Raw genomic sequence first — 22,688 nt, 5'->3', positions numbered from 1 at the left:
AGAACTCCTGAGGTTTTTTTTCCCCCTCAACAGTCTTCATATTGAAATTCATGATTCTGAAAATAATACGAAGCAAGAAAAATGCAAAGATTAAGCAGACTATTTTTGCCATTTATTATTCATAAGTAATGAATTCTCTGCATGAAAATTGAGATCTGTATTTAGCTGTCAGGATCGTTTTTGGGTGAGGTGATTGACATTTTGCTCGGACTGACAAACAATCCTTTGACGAGTGCAGACGAGATTATGCTTTATGTTGGAATATGCAAATGTGCTCTTTAGCTGGGTAGAAGAAAAGAACTCTGGCTGGTGTCAAAGAGTCATTTTCACTTTATGATCCAATGACAACACAGATTTTTCTTTCTTAAGTTGAATGAACAAGCTAGTTATTTTTTGAAACAGAAACTTAAAACAAATACAACACAGACACACTTGCCATTCACTGTTTTACACACAAAGGTTGTAAATAGTATTCTGTACAGCAATGCCTGAGCGGCAAGAGCCTCTGTTAACACTGAGCTTGTTCTTTCATCCGCCAAGGTTGGAACAAAACTGTGAGGAAAAAAAAAAGAATCTTCAATTTAGTGAGCACAACCTGAGTCATTATTAGAAACGACAGTTGAACCTGATGAAATTGTATTCCCAATTGGAAAACTAAATTGCTATCACACCGACATGATTTCCTTGTGCTCGGACCATGCTAATTCTGCCTCAAAACACTGGTAAATGTATTTAAAAGCCATAATAGCATATTACCATGCAGTCTTCCCCCGCGCTGGCACGCGGACCATGTTAATCTGGAACTTCGATTTGCATGTAAATGTGGTCAACTTTCATATCATCAAAATACATGAGTCCCAAACCATCGGCGGGCCAGCGAGCCGCGTTGTGTGTTTGTGTGTGCATACACACAAAAATAAGGCCTGCAAGCTGCCATTCGAATCTATGCATGTGTGCTTGTATATGCACATGCAATTACAAAATTTATATACGTGTTTGCATGAGAGAAGGTACTGTGTGCGTAGGTATTTGTGCACTCCCATCTGTGTGTGTGGGATGAGGGAGAGTTTGGGCTTGAAATAATGCATTGAGGTTTGATGTGCAATTACTGGCATATATTAGGGATTTCACAGAGGTCAGACTGTAGCCTGGCAGAAAAGGGGGACAAGATATGAAGAGATAAGTAGGAAAAACATATCAATATTGCAAGTGTGAGTGTGTGTGTGTATGTGGTCCCTTGTTTGTTTGTCAGTGACAGTAAGGCAGCGATGGCCAGTGTGAGGTAGGTGATGGAAATTCAGGAGACGCGTTTAAAATTGAGACGGGCTGCTCTCAGACATGCAAAGAAAATTCTGTATTGATGATAGTTTTAACAAGCAATGATAAAAGTTATCATACAAATGGAAGATGTATTTAGATTGTTAGTCATATGGATCCCATTGTTTTTGTCATATAATATAATAATATTCACAGGAAGGTACGACATAAAATTGGCGATGCTCTCTCTATCCACAACACTGCGTTCTTTTTTACATTTGAGATGTAGTAAATACAATACCTGATTCAACTAAAAGGTGGCCACCTATCAAAGAATGCTCCCTGGCCTCTTGAAAACTTCTCGTGCCAAAGCTTCAGTTGGCACACACAGGAGCTCTTTGAACTCTCCCTCCCTCGCTATTACCCTCTCTCCCACACTGTGGAAGTGACACAGCCAGCCAGAGCACTGTCTTCAAGTGATGTCAGGATGGATGGATAACAAAACAGTTTGGGCCAAGATTTGGTCTACAGCCAAATACAGAGCGACGCTGTGGCTCAGGGGTTAGAGGTCGTCCTCTAACAGGAAGGTTGGCGGTTGGATCCCAGTCCCCTTTCCGCATGCCATCCTTGGGCAAGACACTGAACCCCAAATTGCCCCTTCTCAGAGAGGAAGTGCTTCACATAGATGCACTGTTTGATCGTGTGGGTGAATGTAAAACTGTAGAGCGCTTTGAGTGGTCATCTTGACTAGAGCATTGACCATACCACGTAAAATGATGGCACTTGGGGTGTTCCACTCCTGTTTGTCAGAATTGGAAACTGTTTTGGGTAGGGATGGGCATTCGATTAAATGGTCTTAATCGATCGTCGATTAATTATGCCCATCCCTAGATTTGGGCTATTAGGGTCAACACTACATGGGCCACTTTATATTCACATCCAGATTACACCTTGCCAACATTTGATTTTAGATATTTGGTCCATATTTGCTATTTTACAAGTGGCGACAACAGGCTGACATCCGTTTGGCCGGTCCTCAAGAGGGCCAGAAGTGCTGCATCATCCGTATCCACATCCGTATGCTATCTGGGATGGATGGATGGATGGAGGGAAGGAAGGAAGGATGGGGTTGAGGAGTGGATATATGAGGCATGGGCAGATCCAAAGAGAAGATCAAGAGATGCCAAAAGGTACAACAAAGAAGTATGAGAGGAAGGAGAAAAGTGAGGGAGAGAAGGTTGTGGGAGGCAGATGCAGGGAGCATTAATTGGTCTCTATCCGCGAATTAATCACTATTTCATTTGCTGTTTAACCTTTGTGAAGCTAAACTACCTCAGGCCTTTACAAGCTGTTTGATAAAGCAAAGGACAGAATAGTTCATTTCATAGTCCTCTTGTTTTACTGCCAGATCCTCACACACAGCAGTGTTCACCACATTACCCGCCAATTTTTTTGGGGGGGAATTAAATACATAATACTCCATCGTTTTCCCTCTCATCATTTGTGATATGTGTAAAGAAATGCAAAACCCGTAATATATCAAATATATAATAAACTTTGTTTCAAAAGGTGAACAATGTTCTGTAGCATCGGCGGCTTGGATTCATCAACTAAGTGAGGCTCATTCATGGCAATGAGAACATCCAATTCTCCTGTTCAGTATTCTTCGCTCTGAGCTGAACTTTCACCGAACTTCTTATAAACAGGGGAACAGCTCTCTTGCAATTTCAGAAAGAAAACAGCAGCAAAACCACAGGCCAAACAAACAGCCCATTTCAAACAGGCAGGACTATAATGGGCACTGCACTAGTTTAATAGAAAATAACTTGAAGCTGACATTAGCCCTGATGGCCAAACTGTATGAAAAACTTTGGGACAATGTCTTTCTGTCACAGTCGTCAACATTTACCCAGCAGAGTTGCTGTATTCACATTAGAGAGTAAAACACCAGGAATGTCCACTTCAACATATTTGAGTTTCCACAACAGAGCTTTGCAGGACGATGCAGACCTTTGTGATGAGTGAATTAATACATTAAAGATGGCTCCAGGTATTTTGACACATTTGCTGCCAAAATACAGACTGAAAAACACAAAAAAAACTCTGTGTGGTTTGATCCGATGTAATTGACCAGTCAACCAACCAGCGGTCTTCAGAGTCTGGTTTAAACATTGCAAGATCCTGATTAGTTGAAGTTACACTATATCACATTAAGCAGAAAACATCCAAAGTAGAAGTAATAGTGGTTGACAGATGAGTAGTTCCTAAGATCATACATCATGATTTGAGATCAGACTTCGATGTTACGACCACTTCTGAAAAATAACTTTTTGTTGAAAGCCAGCCCCCCTTAAAAAAAATGAAGTTAGGTAACCTAAAATCGACTCATACCACTGCATTAGTACAGTCTGTCGAAAGTGTTGATTGCTTTGAGAGATGTCATCCTCACTCTGACTATCAGTTACATCTCACAGGACAGGAGACAGGGGAGAGAGGTGGAGAGACAGAGGAAAACAGAGAGTCAGGGACAGAGAGAAGAAAAAAGGCAAAGGAGGGAAAAAAGAGGAGGCAGAGAGAGAGAGAGCAGTCGCTGTGGAGGTGAAGCTACTTTCCATCATTATCCTGTAAAATAACATTTGATTGGCTGCTCAGTGGCAGGGGCCCCCGGTGGTAGCGGCTCTGTCGTCAGGCTAAGGAGGGAAACACACAGCTTTTCACTTTTCCTGTCAAAACTAGCTTTGCCCAAATGGTATCATTTTAAATGCCATGACAGTGGAAGGTGGAAGGGAGTGTGATGGGCCTAAGGGTATACATAGACCCCATATGCTAGTGACACTGATACAAGTGTAATTCTAGACTATTAGAGTGACACAGGAGATCTTCCCCAACCCCAGTCACACAAACCACACACACACACACACAGGGACACGAATCAGCCGAAGGGGGGCGGTGAATGTGGATCAGGATGACGTGCCATGAAAATTTAAGAAATTCTTTAACCTGGCCTTGCCTGATCTCCCCCCACACCGCCACCACACTCTCCTTTGAATATTTTATATCGCCAAAATGATTTATTAACTTGAGACAGGTACAGATCAGCAGGGCCAGGTAGAGCCACAGGGACAACAGCAGGGTGAGACCAACTGGGGGCCGCATCGATCAAAAGACACTGGGAGAAGAATGATTATTTATTTTAAACTGATAATTCCTTTTTTTTCTTTTTTTTGCTGATCCTAGAAGGTTGGGGGTGCAATTATTATTTCTCCGTAAATGTAATGTCTCCTTATTTAAAAATGAAACATAAATATGTTAGACGGTCAATTATCGTGCATGTTGTTATTGTGAAGACAGGGAAATCTAGAATGATTTAAAGCACATTAGAATGTGGGATAATCTATAATACTAAAAAAATACATCACAGAAATCACACACACACACACACACACACACAGGTACAGCATGTAAACGTACGTAGCCTGCTGTTTAATGTTTGCCATTTAGACTAATCGCCAGTGTTTATGATACAATGTATCAAAATCTGTCTGGCAATATCTACCAATAATTCCATCTCTTTTATGGCCTATGATTGCCACAGACAGCGTTTGGCCAACAATGTCACAGAGGTCACTCAGCTATAGGGCGGGCTGGGAGGAGAAATATGGCCCGGCAGACATTTAATACCTCAAAGAGTCCGTACGTCGGAGGGAGAGAAAGAGGAACGATAGAGACATGAGGACGGTACGATGGAGTCAATGAAGATACAAAGACAGGGAGCAAGGGAAGAGAAAGGAGTGGAAATGAAACACGAAATTACACAGCCAGCGAGAGATAGAGCCCCGTGAACAAATAAATGAGACAGAAAGTGAGAGCCACCGAAACGGAGCGAGAGTGAACGAGCACTGGAGCAGATAGGGCCCATGGGAGCCAGCGAGAGAACAAAAGCGGCCCTTCTGCTAATTGACTGCAGAATTAGCCCCTTCTGCCCCGGTGGGACTGTGGCGAGGCAGTGGCAGATGGAGGCAGACTGGACACCGGAGCAGAAAAAAGGCCTGCAAAACCTGCCGTGAAGCTGCCCGCCATCGTGGGTCACAACACCGCAACACGCTCCTTGTTTAACAGGACATGGCCGAGCACAGAGAAAGGACTCGCAGGGCTGGGGGGGATTAAAAAAGGTCAGAAGAGGAGGGGTGGACTGCTGGACGAGGGAGGGAGAGGAGAGGGAGTGTTATATCGATACAGCCAAAAAAAATGTATGCCTCGTGAAGAAAAGTAAAACTATAGAGGTGTAATGTGCAATTTGTTTTGAAGACAGTTTTCAACACAGCGGTTAAGATACGCTAGTGAAGCATGTACAAACATGAATAAACTCTGATTTCTGTGTTTCAGGGTAAACATGAACAAATACTATGATTATTATTGCACTTATAGGCCAACAATAACAGATCAGGATCAAAACCAGTTCATTGATTAGCCAATCAATCACTTAATTTGATCATTTATTAATTGTTTAAGTCATTATGAGGCATTTTATAAATATTTGACTGGTTTGAGCTTCTGGAATATGAACATTTGTTACTTTTCTAGACTTCTTGGATTTTAAATTTAATATTTTTGAGTTTTGTAGAAAACGGGGGGTGGGGGCGTAAGCTATTTAGATATGTCAATATGTTATCTTGTTGTGATGGGTATTTATAATGGAAGTAATGATTAGATGAAGCCTAGACACCATCTTTGTCTAAACTAATCTTGATAGGCGGAGTATGCCATGTGTAAATGTAAGTATAGCCATAACCAAAACTGTGCATTTCAATAGAAACTAAATGTTTAGTGAATAAAAAGTAACTAAATAGCACATTTAGTAACCAAAAGTAACTTACACTACACCAACCTTACCTCAAACACACACATATATATTTATATAACAATTTACATTTACAGTAACCTTCTTGGATTATAATCTGTGATTTGCAAATAAATCATCTGTCATAAATATGAACTATTACCTCGTGCCAACTTCCAGAGCTCAAATAAGTAATTAAAATCTCAATCAGTTTCCAAAAACCTGATAAAAGGATCAATGACACACTCACACCAATGCATCACAGAGTCGCCGCTGCTACTGTGATGTTGAATTACGTCGCTCAAACCACTTTTTTAAAGTACCGAGAGCAGCCATTCCTCTTTCTAGGGATTACTCTGAGGAATGTATTTACAGTTCCTTTCTCTCATATAAAGGCTGTATGGAAATCAGAGGACTACAGACACCACTCACAGGCCGTTTTGAAATTCAAAGGAGGTGGGGAGTAAAACTATATTGTCCTTTTGAGGAGGCAGGAGGATGCTTTCCATTCTGCGCTGCACCATGACTGTCATAGTAATCTGATATGACAAATTCACATACAGTGGATTAGCTGCCGGTGGTGAAAGCCAGAGCGGTTAATATTTGTTGATGTTGCCTTTATCCAGGAGGTCGGCCATCCCCGGGCTGTGGTTACCCTGACGATGAGGAGACGAGAGGAGAGGACGGGAGATGAGAAGAAAGGAAATGAAAAGAAAGGAGAGGAAAGGAGAGGAGAGGTTTTGTTTCTGGCAACCAGGACGAGTATGAAAAAAAATGTCAGGGCCACTGGGCCTGCTCATCACTTTGTATGCTGTCAAAATCTTTGATGCTCCCCGACTCTTGATGTCGGGGGCTATGAAAAATGCTTAGCTCAATTTAAGCCTCTCGCAAAAAAGGGCTAACAACTGTAATTAAATCATTAAATTCTTGTCTACGCTTCACAGAGCATAGAGAAAATTAACTTCCCACCAACCTCATTTTCTACTTGAACATGAAATAATGATTTTTTTTTTTTTTCTCAAGCTCATATAATTACAAAGCTAACATCTGATAGAGTCAGCATCCAGGGGGGATTATCACATGCATGAGTATTAGACCTCATTACCAGCTTGACTGCAAAATTATTACATCTTGTAATTGGATGGTGAGATTTATACACAGATTGGCCGGGTTTCTGTAAGATTGTAATTACAAGCTTCATTGGTTTGCTACTTATCGGAACTTCACAGAGAAAACAACTGGTAAAATGAAATGAGCATTTCATTAACCTATCGCCTTATCAGGGGAAAAACCTGTGTAACGTTCATGTATGCATTAACATAAATAGGATCATTCATTCTGCCGCCAGATAGCCTGGGCTGGAGTTCTGTGTGTTTTTTTTTTTCCTCTCTTTCTTTTTTTTTTCAGGCGATGAGAGTGGAGGGTAGAGAGAGATAGAGGGTGGTGGTGGTGCCGGTTTTGATTGCTGTCGGGTGGGAGGGGAGTTGGTCGGTGGCAATACTCATTCATTTTCACAGAGTTTATTTAACCTTCATAATCCCGTGTTGATGGGGAGCGGAGGGGAAAAGGGGGACACAGAGGGGAGGACATGGAGAAGGGGGGAAGGGGGGGGCGGGGGAGAAAGGGAGGGCCGCGAGGGCTGAGGGGGGAAAAAAATAATAATAAATTAGTTGTCTAACGTTACAAGGGATGAACTCAATATATCTATTACTTAAAGACTAACTGACTGTGAAAGTGCTCATTTCACGAGAGACGAGGCAGCGAGCTGGTGGATACTCATGGGGCTCGGAGGTGGCTGCTCTTCCCCTCCTCTCTCTCTCTCTCTCTCTCTCTCCCTCCTTTCTGCCCTCTCTCTCTACCTTTCTCCCTCTCTCGGCTTTTGATGTTTCCCCTTTCGCTGTTAACAAACTCTGGCCATGTTCCCCTCCTGCTCAAACACAACGGCAGGTGCAGATTGGATGCCCACATAAATAACCTCCTCACACAATGACACCGGGGGATCGATCCAGATTTTGATGGGTACTGCTGCTCATACAAAAGGAGTGTGTGTGTGTGGGTGTGGGGGGGGGGGGGGGGTGTGTGTGGGTGTGGGAGTGTGTGGGAGTGTGTGTGTGCATGCGTGTTAAGACGGTTTGAACGGGAAACAAATGGTGACGAGCAGGATGGGACAGCGAGGAAAGAAGGTGGAGAAGGGGGGGGGGGGGTTGAGGATGGGGGTATAAAATGGTTCAATTACAAGGCGAACACTATTTCTCTCTTCTTAACAAGAGATTTCATGGTGTGGCCCAGTGTTTGGCAGAAACAGCTGAGTGCCACTAATGCTAAAGCATTACACCGCGCCAGTTCAGCTGGCCCCCTTTTGAGACGGGGAGTCAGTTGTTATTGAACTTCATTGTCCAGATTGGTTTTCTTTCTCTCTTTTTTTTTTTCCAGCTGAGATCAATGATGCTTTAACATGGGCGTGATGTAGAAAGCGGCGGCGCAACCTGCCACCCACACCAGCGCTCGTCTCAGAACAGAAGGTGAGGCCCTCCACAGTACGCAACATCTTTCTATCAGACATCTCTTGCGTGTTCAAGGAGAAAAATCATGAAAAGTTAACTTGAATTGGCTGCTCAGCATCCTCCACATCAGAGTGGACAGGTTATCTTCTTTCTGGAGATGTGAAAAAATATAATTAATGGTCCACTTACATGGGATTAGATTCCCAGTGAGTGACTGGAATTATGATTCATTTTCTCATCAAGAGCCATTTCGGCAATAAAGGCAATTCTTCCCTTTTCATTTAAACATCTGCAGCATCTCTGATGTATTATATATTATCTACTATTTTCCTCATATAATCTATGCAAAAAAAAAACAAGAAGTAAAAAGACTCTGTGTTCTTACAGCGAGGTCATAAAACAGATTAGTTCTTGGACAGATGCTTTCAATTGATGGTTACTCGGCTGGTTGCCTGCATGACAACCATGGTGAAAACAAGCCTCCAGGAAGTCCATGGATTAAATGCCAATAAATTGTGCTGATGTATTTGGTCATGTTTGGAGAAAGCCAGAAGGTACCGTCCCTGGTCTTTATATTATTAAAGTTCCTCAAGCAAAAACAATGTCTTGAGCATCACCAAATGACACAACTGTGATTTTATTCTTTTTTAGCATTGCTGCAACAACGTCATTCAGTTTAAACTGTGTGAAAAAGTAAAAGCCATTGGTCGGTCGGCTGAGTGTTGGACTTTCCCTATTGGCTGTTGCTCTTTCAAAATGAATTGGCGCAATTCAACAAAGCACCTAGCGACACACTTAACGAGAAAACAGTCTCTGGCCTTTCCCTGCGAACAAGAGGTTGGACTTTCCCTCGGCACACGTCTCATTCAACTAAACGCACAGCACCTGACACATGAGTGAGCTTATAGCTTTCTCTGTGATTGATCATTTTAAATATAGCTGAATGCCGGAAGTGAATGCTAGGAAGCATGTTATCTTAATGGGAGGCATTTCATTCACTATTTTCTGTCCAAAAAGGTCTGAAAAAAGGATAAAAAAACATGTCAAAGTAAACATCTTTATTTGTTGTTATGGAATATGACTGTATTAAAATGCTGTACATGTGAGCACAGAGAGTAGGAGAGAGGCATACAGATAAATAGCCGAGAGCAGCTGACAAAAGGCAGAACTGCTACTTTCCACTGTAAATTGTTGTTTACTGTGTTCCCACCACATAAATGCGTCCTCCATTTCTTATATTGGCCATTCACAGTCCGGCCATGTCCCGAGCCGTATGCTGGTCTTGTTTCAGCTGGTTTCCAGGTTTGTCATGGTTGTCTAAACAGAGAAAAAAGAAGATTCCATGTAGTTTGCACTTGGTCGGCCACATGGGAAGATCTAATCTGCGCCACAAAGAGCTAATCTAGTACACCAGTAGCCTTTAAAGCCTCTTGGAGGCCTGTTTTCTTTTAGGGTGTTTGTTCTCCGTCTCCCCCCTCCCCTTGCCGGTTCGCTGTGTGTCTATAACACATTACTACATAAGTGAATTTGACAGACTGCTGTTTTCATCTGTGACCCCATAACACCCACGGCTAGAGGGCAGGACCACTGGTTAGCCTGCTCAGAGGCCATGATGACATAAATAATCTAAATTCAAATAGTAGTTTGTGGCCCCACAGACGTCAAGCACAATTTCCTGTGACAAATATTGGCTGGATATGCTACTGGAATGCTATTTGTCTACCGGTGTAATGATGGAAATACATATATTGTGTTTTCCGCCTAAAACGCAGCCACACTGGACAGCAATGTGTTTGTTTTCCAATATTTCTCTTGTTTATTTTCTGTGTTAGTAACCACTGCAACCCTCCGAAACATCAATATAAGTACAAGTGACATCCCGAGGCGACTGAGCTGGAGTCAGTCTGATCAGTGATCAAGGAGATAGGAGTGTTATAACGTGCGAGAGGCCGAGGCATCCTGGGGAACGGGTCCAGCAAAACACACAAAAACAGCAGGTTCTGACAACTATCAAAAGTTCGTACAAAGACGCAACCAAAGCAAAACGCAGCACAACACGATAACGGATGAAAAACAGCCTCATTGAAATTCCATTCATCATGCTCTCTGTTGATTATTTCATCTATGAGTCCATCACTATCAAGGGGTGCAGTTTCAAAAGAATACTTCACTGTACAAAAATCTGTTTTTTTCTCCCCCTAAGAAGGCCGTTCCTTAAATTTCAATTAATTCTGTTGATAAATAAACGTGGCAATTGTATCATCTGAAAGAGGATTTGCATGCTCCCATTTCCGAAGAAGCAAATAAACATCTGAAACGGGAAACTAACTCTTATGAATATTTTGTTACGCTAGTGTTTCAAACCAGTGCCTGAGCCTCCCTTAGTCTGATTTAGCATAACATTATACGTGGGACAAGGAGAGGACTTTGATATCAGTGTTCTCTTTGTTTAGAGTCATTCTCGTATGTATCACACGTTTACTGTACTTTGCATACATCTGCAAGTGTATTGTGCATATGTGCACGCACAGTATAGACTGGGAGTGCGGTGGCATACAGGAAAATCAGTTGATTGTTTCACGGGGAACTTTAATACCAAGTAATGGAATTAGCCTGTGAAATGCCAGAATGGTTAATTAGATTATACAGTCCTGTACGCTGACTGGCACGGTTTTTGTGAATATTTACGCAGCAGGTATTAAATTAGGCAGCATTCATATTCAATAATCATATTACCGTGATGATACTACTTGAAATTGGGAGAATTTTCTCAAAACTTATGGTTGCAGGTCACTCACAGTGTAAATACTGGAGCAGAAAAGTAGAAAAAACTCATGAAAAATACTTTCACAACTTCTTAATGTTAATCCTCTTGGGTCAGAAGCTCAATAAAACACTCGGCTTAGTGCCGTTAAAACATCTTAAAGGCCTGTAAATGTTGCATCGCCTTTTTTTCTCTTCCTCCTCTCTCCCTCTCTCCCTCCCTCTCGCTCTCATTGGCTAGCTATAGCTATTCATTAGCTCCAGCCCCTATGGCAATGAGAGTCTTTAACCTCCATTAGATCTAATGTTGATATGTTTCCCCAGTAAAGAGCCAAAACAATTAACACCCCTTCTCACATTTCTCTCCCCTTGGCCCCTAACCACATCAAAATCTGGGCCCACTCGTTCATTACCCACCCCTGAGTGTGCCCCTGGGGGGGGGGGGGGAGAAAAGTCAGATCCTTGGCTCTTGTCGTTTGCGTGGTATGCAGTCAGAAGCTAGAACGAGTTAAAAGAAACTTGTCAACAATAATGAAGTGCTGTGTTTCTCCCGCACTTTAGCACTGAACTTTCGGAAGTTTGGATGAACCACTTCATCATGGTAACACTTGATCATGATGAGGTAACACCTGCTGTGCTCAGAGTGTTTGGTCTTGTTTTTAGTTCGTGTGCATTGGCAGCAGCAGCGGCGGTGGTGGCAGCGTGTTGCTGCTCCAGCTGGAGGAACAGTGCAGGACAGTGTTGTGCTCTGCTGAGTGTCAGTCACCTTAAATGCACCGGCATGAACTTACTTCAACCCTGTCTCCCACAAACACAACTGACATTTTAAATACACGAGTAATACCATCAGCAAACATGTTTTGAATGAAATGTAATACCTCCTAGAAGATGTTTTGTATCAGCACGGTGAGGCTCCTTAAGAGACTCCGCTGCCAAGTGAACTGCGTGTTTGCTTCAAACATTTTAACCAAAACCAAAGTTTTTTAAACATTAACCACAATGTATTTATACTCAAGCTTAAACCCCAGTGTCGAAGCCCTGCAGTTTGCAAATTGTTATAGAAACATAGATGGAAAAACAAATCAGTTGCATATTGATCATTTCAAGAAGACTGCATCTGCAACATATATATAAATTAAATAAATTATCAAAAAGGCTAAAAAGGGTGAAGGTGACAACTCAGAACATTACACTGTATCACTCACTTCTACATTTAAGGACTTGAATTGTTTTATTTTTCTCTCGATTCCCATGTATTTTTCCACTGACACAATTGTTTACTCTTTCCTAAGTGGGAATAAACACAAAATTAAGAGATATGCAATGGTTAAATCATCAAAAAAACATGTATTGGAAACATTAAAAAAGAAAAGTATGTGAATGCATATTTATTTAAAGGTGCCATTTCCTCAATAATCCTCAATGGGGCCTCAAGCAGACTGAAGTCAAATCAATTATCGCCCTGTTCTTGTCGTGTGTACACATGTGTACAGTGAAAGTGAACTGCCCACCTAACTGCAGTGAAACACCTTTAACTGGTGTTTATCGTCCAGTCGCTCTCAGTCGTGTCAGAAGTGAAGAGCACCTCCCCTCCAAGTGGTTAGCTGTCAACTGCATAACGTCTTGACCTTCTAGGACCCAGAATAGTCCTCTTTTATTATCCAGGAAATTCCTAGTTTCCTTACCTAAAGGTGTGGTGCAGTTGTCTGCGGATCAAATGTCTCGCAGTAACACCAGTGGTCCTGCGACTCTAACTCGCGGCTAAATAGTCGAGTTGCTCTGACGCAGTTCGGGGAGTACAAACCGAGCTGAGCGCGTGTGAGTGTTTTGTGTGTGCTTGGTGTTAAAAGGGAAGAGGTCGGCTGAACAGTTGTGATGGTCCGGTGGTATCAGTTATATTCATCTAATCTCCTCCCTCCAGGGGGAGAGGGAGTTTTGGTTTCAACACTTAATTTGATAATCTGTGAGAAAAAGCACAAAAGGGACATTCTGCGGATTCTTAACCTTTCCTCAACTTTGGCACTCCCAGAGGCAGGAAAGGAGTATCTTTCACCACAGTTATTAGTTCACAGAGACACCCTTGACCTCTGCGGTGGTAGCCGACTGTCAACATAACCCGTGTTTTTGTAATGCAGGTTCACTCGCTTTCAATTCCACTGGAATCGTTCAGGCCCGCGTGTCGGCTTCAAGGGGTCTGAGAGGCCCGAGAACAAGCACGCATAGATTTTAAACATAAACAGGTTGGATTACAAGACTATGACACCCAGAACCGGACGGACATCTTAGCTTTAAAATGCCTAACTGACACAAAAAAATTCACATCAAACTTTCACGGTAGAAGTTTTAATCAATAGTTAAGAAAATATATGTTTTGGAAAAAATAGGATGTTGATTGAGCAATATATGCATTTTCTTGCAAGAGGACATTGTTTTTGTTAAAATATTTATGACAAACATCCCTGCATCAATTTGAGGATAAAGAAATTAACAGAACTTAAAAAATAATTATAAAACCTATTATATCTGGATGTGGTTTGCAGAGTGCTGCCATGTGTGTTTTGACAGACCTTTGTAGAATGGTGTTAGCTTCACTGGCCTGTCTTTAATGATAGGGTCTTGTTTGTATACCAGACATATGCTGTAAGTGTGCGTGTGTGTTCTGTTAAATATAAAATTGTATTTCTACTTTATATAATAAAGGTCTCTATTGTCTAAAGGAGTAATTATTTTTGATAACATTGATGAGAAAGATAGAGTTTGTATTTTCTATCTTCTTTTTAGATTTTGTAGGTGGAAGTTTGGGTGGATGTGGCTGAGACATTTTAGATAATGCATCAGTAACATCTAAACAATATTATCACATGTCTTTTGTAATTAAGCATTTAATCTAAAAAATAATCTCAATTTAAAGATGACTTCTTTTTTTTTTCCACCTGAGTGAATCAGTAGAATGTGGCCGAGGCAGAACAGCTTATGAAGAGGCTCCTGTAGATTTACATGATTAAACTAATCTGATATGAGAAGCCTGGGGACCTTCTTTCAAGAGAGAGAGAGAGAGAGAGAGAGAGAGAGAGAGAGAGCGAGAGAAAGACTATTTCAAAATTCTTAAGTCATGACGGATGTATACGTGTGCTTGTGCGTGCAGACGCGTGTGCGTAAACGCGCGTCATGGACAGATGCAGATGTTGAATGCACATCTGTTTCCAGGCAGTGCATTAGAAATCAACGTGTTGAAGGGGGGGTGGGGGGGGGTGGCTGCATGGACGCGGTGAGAGGAACCGGAACAAAGTTTTACATGCTCTCTCTATCCCACACACACACACACACAGAGACACACAGACACACAGAGAGAGAGAGAGAGAGAGAGAGAGAGAGAGAGAGAGAGAGAGAGAGAGAGAGAGAGAGAGAGAGAGAGAGAGAGAGAGAGAGAGAGAGAGACTCGCACACACACACACACAGAGAGAGAGAGAGAGAGAGAGAGAGAGAGAGAGAGAGAGAGAGAGAGAGAGAGAGAGAGAGAGAGACTCGCACACACACTCACCCACCCACTCTCTCTGTCTCTCTCCGGGTGGAAGCTGAGGAGCTTGTGTTGGTAATGAGAGTTTAACAAGACCCAATAAATCAGTTAACGGTAATGGTTTATTGCCCTCAACACTTGTCACTGTTTACCAGGAGTCAACTTGCTCTTCAAAAATAAGGGGAAAAGGTTCCATTCTGAGAAAAAGAAACAATAAATAACTATATTAGGAAAATGATTATTATTATAAATAATAATACTAATAATACTAATAATACTAATACATTGTCACACTCCTTTACTTTACTTCTGGTCATAGAATTTGTTTATACTTCTTTCATTTCTATTGAGAGATATTTCCAGTGTCCTCGCTGCCCCCCTCTCCAACACCACGACCATCACATCTAGTCGCCCCTCCCTCCCTCCCCCCCTCACATGCGCACATTTCCACCGGGTTATCACAATTGCCATTCCTCCCCTCCTTTCTGATGTGTTACCCAGATTACCATCAGTGCCCCTCAGATATATATTTTTTTTCTTTCTAACAGATCCTCGGCGCTTCAGCTCGGGCAATATCCACTCGGAGCCATCTGGTGCAGATCAGAATCTATACTGACTTCTTGGGCTCCCAGTCGTTAAGGCATTAAATCTAGATCTACAGAATAACCCCCCCACCACCCCACTCCACTCCACCCCTAGCCCTGCACGCTGAGGTGCTTGGTTGATGTAAGAATCTATTCAAATAAAAATAGAAATGTTAAAACACGGACAACAACCCTCCTCCTTCTTTGAGCCACGCGGCTGCAGGTCAGGAGTTGACAGAAAAACGGACTATTTTCCTCCTCCGAGCTGGAAATGTGTTTAGGAAGAGGCGACCAGAAGCTACAGCAACAGATTTATTTATTATTTTCAAATTTAACTCTTGTGGAATTATTATTATTTCCTTGAGTCTAATTTATAAGAAAAATTAATAAATAAAAAGTGTCTTTTACGATCACTTTATGAACAGGTTTATTTCACGATGAAGCCTAAATTATTCTTCAGCCTCATTTTACTTTTTGAGCACAACTGCTGAAAGTGCTGCCACGTCACTTGCTTTAAAATTAGCTCGGTCGAAATGTACATGGATAACAGCTTGTCCCCTGCACAGGGACCTGATCCATGTTGGAGTTTTCCTCATCCCTATTCTCTCCAAACAAGGAGACGGGAAGTGGCTGTGCTGTTGCAATAAGAGACAACAACAATCTGGTTTAAATCCACACACACACTCTCTCTCTCTCAAACACACACACACACACACACACACATATACGGACCGCGCGTGCAGATGGGGGAAAGAGGGTGAGGAAAAGAGAAGGAGGGAGAAGTTGGCTGATAAAAACCTTTCTGGAGAAATCAAAGGGAAGCAAAACAGAAGTCAATAAAAGCTACTAAATCAATAAATGATGTGGAAAGATCTGTGTAGTTCTTGGGAAAAACGTGCGTCATTAAAATTAGGGCGCGTTTCATGGCTGAAATATGAAGCTTAATTAGATTAGGTAATTTTATTAAAAACGTTTATTTTAATTAATATATCGTCCACATAAATATAATGTTGCAATAAAAAGTAGGACACCAGTTTTGGTATTAAATGAAGACAATGACTTTACAAAGAATAAGCTCAACTTGAACAAAGACACTTTTTGGAGTAAATTAGTCGCTATTAAATAAACGCACCATAAGTCTTTGGTACCAAATATTAAATCCTCCAAGCAGGACCAGCTCTTCCGTTTTTTAATTAGCACGCAATTTAAATCTATTCAAAGTTAGTTGGTTCTTCTGACGGGTTTACTTCCTCCTGTGTCGGACAGCTGTAAAATCTTGTAGACAGGTTGTCATACAACAATCAAAGCCTTCGTTGAATGGACTCTAATGCTTGAACATTTAACATACAATAAGTCCAAACACGGAGAGAGGGAGACAGAGGAGAGAGGGAGAGGGAGTGAGAGAGTGAGAGGGGGAGAGAGCGAGGGAGAGAGAGAGAGGGAGAGAGAGAGAGAGAGAGAGAGAGAGGCCCCAGCCAATGTGCTTCACTCCATATTCACATTATCCACATTGCTCCAAACGAGGAGGAGCTTGCCGGCTCAAGTAGGGGATGCCAATCAAAGCATCAACTTCAAATTGTATCTGAGAGATCAGCCCGGAGACCTCAGGGCCAGGCGCGTCAGTCGGAGCGCAATTGTTGATCAGATCACATCCAGCGGACTTTGCGCGAGAAAAAGAGAGAGGAAGCCGAGATTTAAGAGCGGGCTTGTTTTGACGGCACATACCGCTCTACGTCTCCAGTAGCTGTGACTTTGGCTTGAACATTTTCCCCTCGACTCCTCTGGGTTCCCTTTTTTCTTTCTCTTTTTTTTCTTCCACCACACACACACTTGTTTTTGGTCGTTTTACGCACAGTTTGTCGGACGATACAGGCTGTGCCACAGTTTCGGCGGAGGAGATGTCTTTCCCCCAGCTCGGCTACCCGCAGTACTTAAGTGCCTCCCAGGCGGTGTACGGAGGCGAGAGACCGGGAGTGCTTACGTCTTCGTCCCGAGGAGGGAGCGCCGAAATCGGGGGTAGTCCTTCCGCCACCGCGGCGGCGGTCAGTTCGGTGTTGGGCATGTACGCCAACCCGTACGCGCACAACTACAGCGCTTTCTTACCTTACACCAGCGCGGACCTGGCTCTCTTCTCGCAAATGGTAAGGACATATTTCTGTTTTTTTCTGTTCCGTGTTTGAGGACTCGCTCGCTTGACTTTCCCATACAAAGAAAAACAATAACCACAGACTACACTTTGAGCTATCCAACCAAACGAAATATATAAACAATTTAAACTGACTTCATTTTTATGTGTTTAATTAAATTTCAGTTTATATGTACGCTTGGTTTGGGGCAGATCAGTGTCTCGTTTGGTTTAGTTAACTTGGGAAAAGTTTGGCCCCAGACAACAAAGAAAATCAGAAGGAAGAATAAGGCCAGAAATAAAGAAGAGCATGAATGTAATACACAGCAGGCAAATAATAATTATTATAGTGTTAGAATGATTGATTAGAAAGTTTAAATACATTTTACTGACGAAGAAGACGTGCATCTGCGTGTTTACGCACCATTAAAAAAAATAAAGTTTCTGCTCAGTCTTGTATTACAGCTAAGTTTTTTTTTATGAGATCGTTATATTCTCTATTTAAATTTAAATATATCATGCTGTAAATGTGCTGGTAAGTTTAATATTTGTTTAGTCTGTGCTGCAGTACAGCCGAGCTATAATAGTATCTCACTAAATTACACGTGGAGGGTTTGCGTCTGTGCCGAATGAAGAATGGTCCGACTTTCTCTGACCTAAAAACATCCCCCTGGTGATAATGATTAACTTACAGTGTGTTAATGTGTTGGCTAATGCGAGCACCGGGCCACCACAGACACTAACTACTGCGCTAAAGCTTCAACACAACAGCAAAGGCCATTATCCAAAAGAAATAAATAAACCCAAGCATGTGTGGATGTTCCTGGAACTGGTCGATATGTGATATATGCGTTTGTGTGTGTGTGTGTGTGTGTGTGTGTGTGTGTGTGTGTGTGTGTGTGCTGCGGTGTCAGAATCAAGTGGAAACGACGACAGGGAGGATTAATAAATGATGCGTGCTGGGGCAAACTTAACTTAGGCCTTCAAACTTGCTCTGACATATAACTTGAGGAGAGTGGAGAGGGGAGAAAGGGGGGATATGGGGGGGGGGACTTTTGGCAGGTACGCACGAAAGCTGGCAATTTGCATGCGAGGTGCGCGTTCACCCAAGAACGAGACGGGCCTTCTCTTGTCCTGTTCGCTGTTTGTTCCCTTATTAGACTGACATGTGTGAAAAATGTCTGCTAATAAAAGGTCCGCGGCTCTCGGTGAGTGGCTGTGCCAGGCGCAGGTGTCGCAGGCCTCGTGCGCCGCTGTGCAAGTTGAGAAGCTTATTTGTGGAAAGCCCAGAGTCAGGTGCAACTGTACTCTAGGATTTTTTTAATAGCAGCCATGTCACTCGGGTGGACTGCAGATAATGTCCAGAATGCATGAGTGTGTGTGTGTGTGTGTGTGTGTGTGTGTGGCGTGGGGGGGGGGGGGGGTTGTGATCAAACCACGTGCTTTTTCATTCTGTGGGGGGAAAAAATGATTAATTGCCAAATTGTAATAACACATCATCTTGCATTTTTCAAGGGGTCCCAGTATGAGCTGAAGGACAGTCCTGGCGTGCACCCTGGCAGCTTTGCAGCCCACACCTCACCTGCCTTCTACCCATACGGTCAGTTCCAGTACGGGGACCCGGCCAGGCCCAAGAACGCCACCCGGGAGAGCACCAGCACCCTGAAGGCCTGGCTCAACGAGCACAGGAAAAACCCGTACCCGACCAAGGGCGAGAAGATCATGCTGGCCATCATCACCAAGATGACGCTGACGCAGGTCTCCACCTGGTTCGCCAACGCCAGGAGGAGGCTCAAGAAGGAGAACAAGGTGACCTGGGGCAGGAGCAAAGAGGACGGGGAGGAGAACTTGTTCGGCAGCGGGGACGAGGCGGAGAAGAACGAAGACGAGGAGGAGATCGATTTGGAGAGCATTGACATCGACAAGATCGACGACAACGACGGGGATCAGAGCAACGAGGACGATGACGATAAATCGACGGAGGGCAGCAGGGAGCATAGGGGCGGTGTGGGTGCGGGGGTGGAGTTGGACAGCTTGGAGAAAAGACGGGCCTTCGCCCTGCAGGCCCACGAGGCCTTTGAAAAATCGAAGAGCACAATTTCAGTTCACGCAGGGAGTAAGGAGAGCTCGGACGGCAACAACAACAACACGACTAGAGTTTTGTCTCCGGACAGATCCGGGAGCTTTCCTCTCCCGTCCAACAACAAGCCTAAGATCTGGTCTCTAGCAGAGACCGCCACTAGCCCCGACACTTCATCCCAGAAACCCTCGTCCCCCTGCGGCCCCGCGGCCACCACTCACCCGTCAGCCCCCCACCACCAGATCCAGACCCACCCGGCCTTCCTCCCAAGCCACGGACTGTACACTTGCCAGATTGGAAAGTTCCACAACTGGACGAACGGGGCTTTCCTGGGCCAGAACTCCCTGCTCAACGTGCGGTCGTTTCTGGGAGTAAACCAGCACCATCACCACCACCACAACCACCACTTGCCGACCCAGCAGCAGCAGCAGCAGCCGACGTCGGTGGTGGTGTCCCCGGTAGCAGCTGCAGCAGCGCTCAGCAATGACAGCAAGGCCCCAGCAGAGACCCACAGTCCCAAACACATAGGTAGGAGCACAGTCTATACACAAGCACACAACTATCACACTCCATAAAAATCCCCGCGGTTTTTAGAATGTGAAATATGTGTGTATTATTTTTCCTGGTCCTACCTGTTTCTCATTTATGTGGCCTCTATTATTAAGTATTGCACAGACGTGCGTAAAAGCGCATGGGCACTAAAATCAGTTCGTGCGTACAAATCAACACAGGGTTCAGTTTTGCTTAAACATGATCATGTGTGAGAAAAAACAATTCTGAAAATAACAGCCTTTAGATTTAATCCAGAGCTCCAGTACTGACAAGTGTTTTTTGCTCATTTCCTTTTCTAGAACATGAAAACGGTGTAAGGTCTGTTTCACCTCCAACGCAGATCCTGAAGTCTTCCTTTCGACCCATCCATGACAGGTGAGACAACGTTCATTCAAGCCTTGTTTGCTCTTGTTGATTGTTGGAATAATTTTTTTTTACCAGATTTAAATCAAATGATTAAATCAAACCTGCATTATTAGACATTTATACGGATTCAGACAATGCACCTTTCTCCTGTAATATGCATAATGTGAGGGATTAAAATTATTAAAATGAAGCACGATTATGGACAGAAGGAAAGGACCTGCGTTTGAATTAAATTATAACCTCAGTTAATATACGAAAATAAATAATACCATTTTAGGGGATGCAAACCAAGCTCACTGCCGAATTTATAGGAAATTTAGATATTTTTTCCCCCTGCATGCAACAGCTTTGATAATTGGAATGACACGTAAAGAAATAAAAATAAACAAAGACAAATAAAGCACAGTTTGCTTTGCGGGTGACAGGGGTCTTGACTCCCATCCCACACCCCCCTTTAATTCCTCCCCTCTGGGGAGAGTGTGGCTACTTATCAAGTCACCGAGTAAAACGGGCTCTGTCTGGGCTGTGTGCTTTCCCTAAAGACCCATGGGAGAGCCGGAGCCCAGGGGAGCGCTCTCACAGAAAAAGGAAGCGGGTAGAAAAAAAACCCTTTACCTCAGTTTCAAGTCCTACAAAATACTCCCTCTAATAATGCAACAGTCTTATTTAAAAAAAAAAAAATCTATTTAATTTATTAGAATTATTGAAAATGATCGTGCAATAATTTTTTTTATTTCCTGGCTTCACACACTCGAAATTATTTATTATTTATGATGAGGATAATTATGTGATTATTATTATCGTTACTGTGTTTATTATTACTTAATTATCATTATTGTTATTATTATATTGGAAATTGGAGGGGGGGGGGGGGGGAGCTGCTGCAGTGTGTTTCAAATCCAAACTGCTCAGCCATTCATCCGCCCACTTGAGCTGCATATTGAAGCCCGCTGTCCAAACACGGAGGATCTCCATTCACCCACCTCCTCTCTTTCTCTTCCCCACGCAGATCCTCTCTGCCTTCCAGCGCCAGGAGTCCACCGGACGCCACGCAACGCGTCCTCACTGCTCTCTCCTCGGCTTGATCAAGACATTTTCTCTTTTCTTTTTTTCCCCGAGATTGAAAAAAAACAACAACAACACACAAGACAAGAAAAAACAGAGACAGAAAAAAAGAGACTTTACACTCCCTGAGAAAAAAAGAGGACAATGAGAAATAATAATGCAGCGTAGCATCCAGTCGGTACAGAACAAATGGCGTAATTTGGTAATATCCTGTGGATGGATGGATTACTTCCTCTATTGTTGTGTAGCCTATAATCGCGCCTATAATGTTACTCTCTCTCTTTCTCTCTCCACTTTGACCCAGGCAGGCTGGGATATTTTTTTTTGGTAGGCTTTTTACTTTATTATTATTATAATTATAATTATTATAATTATTTTTTTTTTGTCTCTATCTTGTGTTTTTTGGTGTCCTTCCTTTAATGTAAATACCAAGTGATTTAAATTTGTAAATAGGAAGCGTTGAAGGAATTTGTCCAGATCGTATATTTTGCCTAATAAACTAAATGAAATTATAGAGAATGCATCAGAGTGTGCATTATTTTTATTATTATTAGTAGATGCTTATTTTCTATTTTGTTGTATTTCCTTCTTCCAGGGGTAGTGGGAAAGGGACAGAAAACCAACTACATGTATTGGCAGTCTGCAGCCAGGCTTAATTTTATTCAAGTTTGGGGGGAAAGCGGCGTGGATGCATTGAGGTGCTAATAAGTGTCCAGATGGTTGCTGGTGACAGAAAATGGACAGGAGCAGCTGGGAAGGTCATTAAGTAATAATATGGGAACGCCCAGTCCAAACAAAATCAAATGGTTAAAATCTAATCTGTCAGGGAGAGAAGTCGATTCGAAGATAAATTATTAATATTTTTTTCCCCCTCTCTCTCTCTATTTTGGATGAGGAGGGGGAGGCTGGCATTGTAGAGCTGGTGGGTCAGTGAGTTTTTTTTTATTTTTTAAGGGGGGGGGGGGGGGGGGGGTCCTGTCTGCTCCAAGGCTGATAGTGATCATTAGCCTGCAAAAGCTGCTTCTCTGCTCCTCA

At 42.9% G+C, this 22,688-nt stretch overlaps 1 protein-coding gene across 1 annotated transcript; it reads left to right on the top strand.

Annotated features, from left to right (window-relative positions):
• The first annotated feature begins 17,074 nt into the window (after positions 1-17,074).
• irx1a (iroquois homeobox 1a) lies at positions 17,075-22,161 on the top strand. Its single transcript, XM_062398378.1, has 4 exons — positions 17,075-17,606; positions 19,106-20,198; positions 20,522-20,597; positions 21,598-22,161. The coding sequence occupies exons 1-4, from the start codon at positions 17,364-17,366 to the stop codon at positions 21,671-21,673; spliced, it is 1,488 nt and encodes a 495-aa protein (XP_062254362.1). The 5' UTR covers positions 17,075-17,363; the 3' UTR covers positions 21,674-22,161.
• The last annotated feature ends 527 nt before the right edge of the window (positions 22,162-22,688 follow it).

This window comes from Platichthys flesus, chromosome 11, assembly GCF_949316205.1.
Source record: "Platichthys flesus chromosome 11, fPlaFle2.1, whole genome shotgun sequence".
Taxonomy (NCBI): Eukaryota; Metazoa; Chordata; class Actinopteri; order Pleuronectiformes; family Pleuronectidae; genus Platichthys; species Platichthys flesus.
The sequence above is the reverse complement of the archived record's forward strand: the minus strand, read 5'-3'. Positions and strand labels throughout refer to the sequence as shown.